The sequence below is a fragment of the Rutilus rutilus genome, assembly GCF_951802725.1.
Source record: "Rutilus rutilus genome assembly, chromosome: 22".
NCBI lineage: Eukaryota > Metazoa > Chordata > Actinopteri > Cypriniformes > Leuciscidae > Rutilus > Rutilus rutilus.
Genome location: NC_140227.1, coordinates 255,001 through 262,409, shown reverse-complemented (window position 1 = coordinate 262,409; position 7,409 = coordinate 255,001). Strand labels below are relative to the sequence as shown.

General features: G+C 46.0%; 1 protein-coding gene across 3 annotated transcripts in view; it reads right to left on the bottom strand.

The window, feature by feature from the left end:
• Positions 1 to 4,205: 4,205 nt before the first annotated feature.
• Positions 4,206 to 7,409, bottom strand: part of alas1 (aminolevulinate, delta-, synthase 1) — a 12,864-nt gene continuing 9,660 nt past the window's right edge. For all 3 annotated transcript variants that reach the window (XM_084395340.1, XM_084395342.1, XM_084395341.1), the window contains 3 exons: positions 5,376 to 5,644; positions 5,017 to 5,179; positions 4,206 to 4,921 (listed from right to left, as the gene is read on the bottom strand). In XM_084395340.1, the coding sequence (XP_084251466.1) occupies positions 4,761 to 4,921; positions 5,017 to 5,179; positions 5,376 to 5,644 (593 nt within the window). In that variant the 3' untranslated portion in view covers positions 4,206 to 4,760. The remainder of the gene's footprint in view (positions 4,922 to 5,016; positions 5,180 to 5,375; positions 5,645 to 7,409) is intronic.

Genomic DNA, 7,409 nt, shown 5'->3' with positions numbered 1-7,409 from the left:
CACTTGATGGCTGCTCTGTTAAGTCTTCGTCGTCGGTTATGAACCTGGGTGTGCTCTTTGATACCAATCTTTCATTTGAAAGTCACGTGTCTAGTATCTGTAAAACCGCATTTTTCCATCTTAAAAATATATCAAAATTACGTCATATGCTCTCATTGACAAATGCGGAACAATTAGTTCATGCGTTCATGACCTCAAGGCTAGATTACTGTAATGCTCTACTGGGTGGTTGCCCTGCACGCTTAATAAACAAACAACAGCTGGTCCAAAACGCAGCAGCTCGAGTTCTTACCAGAACCAGGAAGTATGACCATATTAGCCCAGTTCTGTCAACACTGCACTGGCTCCCTATTAAACATTGTATACATTTTTAAATATTGCTGATTACTTACAAAGCACTAAATGGTTTAGCTCCGCAGTACTTGAGCGAGCTCTTAACGCATTATAGTCCTTCGCGTCTATTGCGATCTCAAAATTCCGGCCGGTTGATAATACCTAGAATATCAAAATCGACTGCTGCCGGTAGATCCGTCTCCTATTTAGCACCAAAACTCTGGAACAGTCTTCCTACTGGACCAGATGTTTGAAAGAAGACCCGGAGTCAGAATTATAAAAAATAGAAGAAAAGTTTTACTGAAGATAGTTTGCAGTTTCATCAGCAGAAGTTCAGCTTCAAGGCTCACACAGGAGTTCGTAGGCCGCCCCGCTTACAGTTACAAAGATCACAGCAGTTATACCATTTCCAAGGTCTAAGCTACGTCATTGCTTACAGGCTGAATGATTCTGATTGGCTAAGAAATTCATAAACATAGTCATTTTCCACACATATACAGATAGACAGAAGCATATCTCCATAGATTATGCAGCTGACACTCGGACCCTGAAGTTAGGCACGTCGTGACCTTCCAGGTCGCAAATTTGGGTTGCTGGGTGCCAGCATGTCTCGAACAACAACTCAGTCAATCTCCAACAATGCCAGTGGTTCCTTAACCTGTAAGCAAGAAGACTAACACACACACACCCGGCACACATCTTTTCCAAGGTTGGATTTGGCCAGGCTCAAACTATAAACAGGAGTCCCGTCTCAAAACATCAAGATAACAAGTTCTTTCTCTCAGGATAGGACACTTTATCCTAAATGGAAACTATAGGCTTTAACTGACCCCTATGTGTTTTAACATGTTGAAGACCTTTCTCAAACACAAAACCAGTCCCTATTTAATTTCTGGAAGCTGGGATAAATAGGCAAGCAACGTTACTGCATTCAGATATCAAATACTGACATTAATGAATACATGAAAAGAACATTTCAGTAATCACACTGGTAACTTCTATAACAAAGTAAAATCTCCAGAGAAGTCATTCAACTCATTTGATATTTAGAAGGAAAAGTATTGATTAATACCTTGATTATAATCACTCATTACATATACATTGAAGCAGCAGTGGATTCCAATCCGCTCCCTTCACTACCATTGTCCGGGAAGCAGACACACTCTGTCAGTTCAAAGCTAGACTAAAAACACATCTCTTTGACCTAGCATACACATAACACATTATACACTCACCTAAAGGATTATTAGGAACACCATACTAATACTGTGTTTGACCCCCTTTCGCCTTCAGAACTGCCTTAATTCTACGTGGCATTGATTCAACAAGGTGCTGAAAGCATTCTTTAGAAATGTTGGCCCATATTGATAGGATAGCATCTTGCAGTTGATGGAGATTTGTGGGATGCACATCCAGGGCACGAAGCTCCCGTTCCACCACATCCCAAAGATGCTCTATTGGGTTGAGATCTGGTGACTGTGGGGGCCATTTTAGTACAGTGAACTCATTGTCATGTTCAAGAAACCAATTTGAAATGATTCAAGCTTTGTGACATGGTGCATTATCCTGCTGGAAGTAGCCATCAGAGGATGGGTACATGGTGGTCATAAAGGATGGACATGGTCAGAAACAATGCTCAGGTAGGCCGTGGCATTTAAAAGATGCCCAGTTGGCACTAAGGGGCCTAAAGTGTGCCAAGAAAACATCCCCCACACCATTACACCACCACCACCAGCCTGCACAGTGGTAACAAGGCATGATGGATCCATGTTCTCATTCTGTTTACGCCAAATTCTGACTCTACCATCTGAATGTCTCAACAGAAATCGAGACTCATCAGACCAGGCAACATTTTTCCAGTCTTCAACTGTCCAATTTTGGTGAGCTCGTGCAAATTGTAGCCTCTTTTTCCTATTTGTAGTGGAGATGAGTGGTACCCGGTGGGGTCTTCTGCTGTTGTAGCCCATCCGCCTCAAGGTTGTGCGTGTTGTGGCTTCACAAATGCTTTGCTGCATACCTCGGTTGTAACGAGTGGTTATTTCAGTCAAAGTTGCTCTTCTATCAGCTTGAATCAGTCGGCCCATTCTCCTCTGACCTCTAGCATCAACAAGGCATTTTCGCCCACAGGACTGCCGCATACTGGATGTTTTTCCCTTTTCACACCATTCTTTGTAAACCCTAGAAATGGTTGTGCATGAAAATCCCAGTAACTGAGCAGATTGTGAAATACTCAGACCGGCCCGTCTGGCACCAACAACCATGCCACGCTCAAAATTGCTTAAATCACCTTTCTTTCCCATTCTGACATTCAGTTTGGAGTTCAGGAGATTGTCTTGACCAGGACCACACCCCTAAATGCATTGAAGCAACTGCCATGTGATTGGTTGATTAGATAATTGCATTAATGAGAAATTGAACAGGTGTTCCTAATAATCCTTTAGGTGAATGTAGACTTCTATAATTCAATGTTAGGCTGCATAGATCAGGTTAGCCGGAACCGGGAACACTTCCCATAAATCCTGATGTACTCGTTACATCATAAGAAGAATGGCGTCTACGCTAATATTAGTCTCTCTGTTTATCCCGAGGTTTACCGCAGTCCGCCGGATCCAGGCCGAATCCAGATCTGATGAAGGACCTGCGCCTGGACACACACACACACACACACACTTAAACACTCCAGATCTGATGAAGGACCTGCGCCTGGACACGACGACAACGCAGTCCTGAAGTGTCACTAGTCTCTCTCCTGTGAAGGCCTCCTTCCCTTTCCTCTGTACAGATAAACGTTGTCGGTTTGCGTTCTCGAGATACCAAACAATGTTGTCGTGCGAGTGAGCGGCCGTTTAGGGTTTTCTGTTTAAACGGTGTCGTGTTAGCTAACTAGTTAAGTTAATAACTAATGATCTTTGCAACGGAAGTGAATCAGTCAAAACTAACTTTAGCTGGACAATAACTTTATTCTAGAGCTGCTGTAAAGCCTAAACAATCTGTGTGACTGTAATCTCCTGTTATCACTGTAAAGCTGCTTTGAAACATCTATATTGTTAAAGGCGCTATAAATGAAGGTGACTTGGCTTGTGAGACTAAAGCTACAAAATTAAACATAAAAACATGGTGAAATATATATATATATACACTGGCTTACTTGCAAGTTTTGTCCGTTTCAAACTAAGCGATCCTCACGTGACGCGAACACTGGCGCTAAAGTGGGCGGAGCTTAAGGAAATCCTCTAATAACAGAAGCTAATTCTCTGCACAAAATATACTGTCATTGTAATATAATATGTACCGATAAAGTTTACAGTGGCTTCTTAAATGAACTAAAAACATTAAAAAGCAAAACACACCTGATGCACATTCTTTGTTCTCCATTTTCTGGGAGTTTAAAGCCTTGCTGTATTTCTGTGTAGTTCATTAAGGGAAGTGCACCTCCATCTTGCTGAGGTAAACACTTCCCAACTCTTACGCCACATGTGGGTCAGATGGAGATGGTCGTCACACACACCTGCTCTCCGAGCTCGTCTGGACAGTGTCGTCTCCACATGACCCACAGGTCAGCGCAGATGTAGGTTAGTGTGCCAACTTCGGTTATGAACACAATTCATAACGGTCACATTTACTTCCCTATTCTGTGAGCGCAGGAAACAGGGCAGTTGCACAACACTAATCTGAACTAGCATTCAGCTAGTCTTACTGTTCCCATTCAAATTAAACCAATCTGCCTTTCTATATAACTGACTTAAAGTTATGACCAGTTTTGAAGAAAGAAAACGATTAGATGACTAGCATGTAAGGCTAGTCTAGGCCGTTTATGCAACCGACCCAGCGGAGATTCAACAGAAGCATAAACACACACAGCAAACATGAGATCTGAGCATAATCAGTTTATTTAACCCTGTGAAGTACATCAGAGTAATGCTTGAGTGATTGGTGGATCAATATGAATAAAAACTGGCCTACACTAGTTAAACATCTTTAAATATAAAATACTTTAGATTTACTTCATTAACAAAATACATCAATACACAAATCAAGTGGTCTAAATATGCTTTCTCTGGATTGGATGGATGATAGTCAGCCGAGGGCCGATACGAGCTGACTGAGGTGTGTGTGTGTGTGTGTGTGTGTCAGCCGAGGGCCGATACGGGCTGACTGAGGTGTGTGTGTGTGAGAGTGTGAGTGAGTGAGTGATTGAGTGTGTGTGTGAGTGTGTGAGTGAGTGAGTGAGTGAGTGTGTGAGTGAGTGTGTGTGTGTGTGTCAGCCGAGGGCCGATACGGGCTGACTGAGGTGTGTGTGTGTGTGTGTGTGTGTGTGTGTGTCAGCCGAGGGCCGATACGGGCTGACTGAGGGGTGTGTGTGTGAGAGTGAGTGAGTGTGTGAGTGTGTGAGTGAGTGTGTGTGTGTGTGTGTGTGTGTGTGTGTGTCAGCCGCGGGCCGATACGGGTTGGCTGAGGCCACTGAAGAAGGACTTCTCCCCGTCGCTCATCAGCTGGAGGTGCAGCGGCTGATGGCAGAGGTTACACTGAGCAGAAGAGATCGGCTTGAGCTCCAGACCCGCCTCTGTCCACGTGTGCCTCAGCTTATCTGTGCACAACACAAACACACAATCACAACACTGACCATTATGGCTGACTTTCTCTCTCTCTCTCTCTCTCTCACACACACACACACACACTCACCCACGAAGTACTGCATCATCTGCGGCGTGTGGTGAGGCGTGGGCGCGATGCGCAGGAGCTCCTCTCCGCGGGACACCGTCGGGTAGTTGATGGCCTGGACGTAGATGTTGTAGCGGCTCATCATGAGGTCAGAGATCTCCGTGTTCTTCTCAGCGTCTGCAACCTGAGGCACAGAGGTGTGTGTGAGCGTTCAGTCAGCACACATATGTGTGTGTTCAGTCGCGTGTGTGTGTGTGTGTGTGTGTGTGTGTGTGTGTGTGTGTGTGTGTGTGTGTGTGTGTGTGTGTGTGTGTGTGTGTGTGTGTGTGTGTGTGTGTGTGTGTGTGTGTGTGTGTGTGTGTGTGTGTGTACACACTCACCCGCACAGGGATGATGTGGCTAGGGCAGGGCACCACGGGGAGGCCGTTGTCCATTAGCATCTGGCGCAGGAGCTTGACGTTGCGCTGGTGTTTGAGGCGTAGCGATCGGCCCTCTTCGCTCTTCAGGATCTGGATGGACTGGCGCGCGCCGGCGAGGAGCATGGGAGGAAGTGATGTCGTGAAGATGAAGCCCGCGGCGTACGAGCGCACCGTGTCCACCAGCGCGTTAGTGCTAGCGATGTAGCCGCCCACACAGCCGAACGCTTTCCCTGCACACACACCAGAACACACTGTCGTCAAACACGGGATCATCCGGGATCTGTTCTCATCCTAAGTTAGAAACTAAACCGGCTCAGTGACATCATCACCACAGAGGCTGTGATTTCATTAAACATGTTTTAGAGCCAAGAAATGAAGCCATAAATATTGGAATTATAATTTTACAGTTATAATGTAAAAAATTAACTTTTATTATATTTTTCTTAAATACTCAATTGTTTTAATTTATAGTGAAATATTACTATAGTAGTGTATCTTCTATTGTTTTCATTTAGTTATTGTTATAATTTTATAATGTAATAACAATCATAATAGTTGTTATAGCAATAATGATTTTTAAAAATCACAACTCTGGCAACTCTGTGTTCTCCCTGTGTGTGTTCCCTGTGTGTGTGTTCTCCCTGTGTGTGTGTGTGTTCTCCCTGTGTGTGTTCTCCCTGTGTGTGTGTTCCCTGTGTTCCCTGTGTGTGTTCTCCCTGTGTGTGTGTTCTCCCTGTGTGTGTTCTCCCTGTGTTCCCTGTGTGTGTTCTCCCTGTGTGTGTGTGTTCTCCCTGTGTGTGTGTTCTCCCTGTGTGTGTGTTCTCCCTGTGTGTGTGTGTGTGTGTGTTCTCCCTGTGTGTGTGTTCTCCCTGTGTGTGTTCCCTGTGTGTGTTCCCTGTGTGTGTTCCCTGTGTGTGTGTTCTCCCTGTGTGTGTGTTCTCCCTGTGTGTGTGTTCTCCCTGTGTGTGTGTTCCCTGTGTGTGTGTTCCCTGTGTGTGTGTTCCCTGTGTGTGTGTGTGTGTGTGTTCTCCCTGTGTGTGTGTTCTCCCTGTGTGTGTGTTCTCCCTGTGTGTGTGTTCTCCCTGTGTTCCCTGTGTGTGTGTTCTCCCTGTGTGTGTGTTCTCCCTGTGTGTGTGTTCTCCCTGTGTTCCCTGTGTGTGTGTTCTCCCTGTGTTCCCTGTGTGTGTGTTCTCCCTGTGTGTGTGTTCTCCCTGTGTGTGTGTTCTCCCTGTGTGTGTGTTCTCCCTGTGTGTGTGTTCTCCCTGTGTTCCCTGTGTGTGTGTTCTCCCTGTGTTCCCTGTGTGTGTGTTCTCCCTGTGTTCCCTGTGTGTGTGTTCTCCCTGTGTTCCCTGTGTGTGTGTTCTCCCTGTGTTCCCTGTGTGTGTGTTCTCCCTGTGTTCCCTGTGTGTGTGTTCTCCCTGTGTTCCCTGTGTGTGTGTTCCCTGTGTGTGTGTTCGTTCCCTGTGTGTGTTCTCTCCCTGTGTTCCCTGTGTGTGTGTTCTCCCTGTGTTCCCTGTGTGTGTGTTCTCCCTGTGTTCCCTGTGTGTGTGTTCTCCCTGTGTTCCCTGTGTGTGTGTTCTCCCTGTGTTCCCTGTGTGTGTGTTCTCCCTGTGTTCCCTGTGTGTGTGTTCTCCCTGTGTTCCCTGTGTGTGTGTTCTCCCTGTGTTCCCTGTGTGTGTGTTCTCCCTGTGTTCCCTGTGTGTGTGTTCTCCCTGTGTTCCCTGTGTGTGTGTTCTCCCTGTGTGTGTTCCCTGTGTGTGTGTTCGTTCCCTGTGTGTGTTCTCTCCCTGTGTTCCCTGTGTGTGTGTTCGTTCCCTGTGTGTGTTCTCTCCCTGTGTTCCCTGTGTGTGTGTTCGTTCCCTGTGTGTGTGTTCTCCCTGTGTTCCCTGTGTGTGTGTTCTCCCTGTGTTCCCTGTGTGTGTGTTCCCTGTGTGTGTGTTCGTTCCCTGTGTGTGTGTTCCCTGTGTGTGTGTTCGTTCCCTGTGTGTGTGTTCC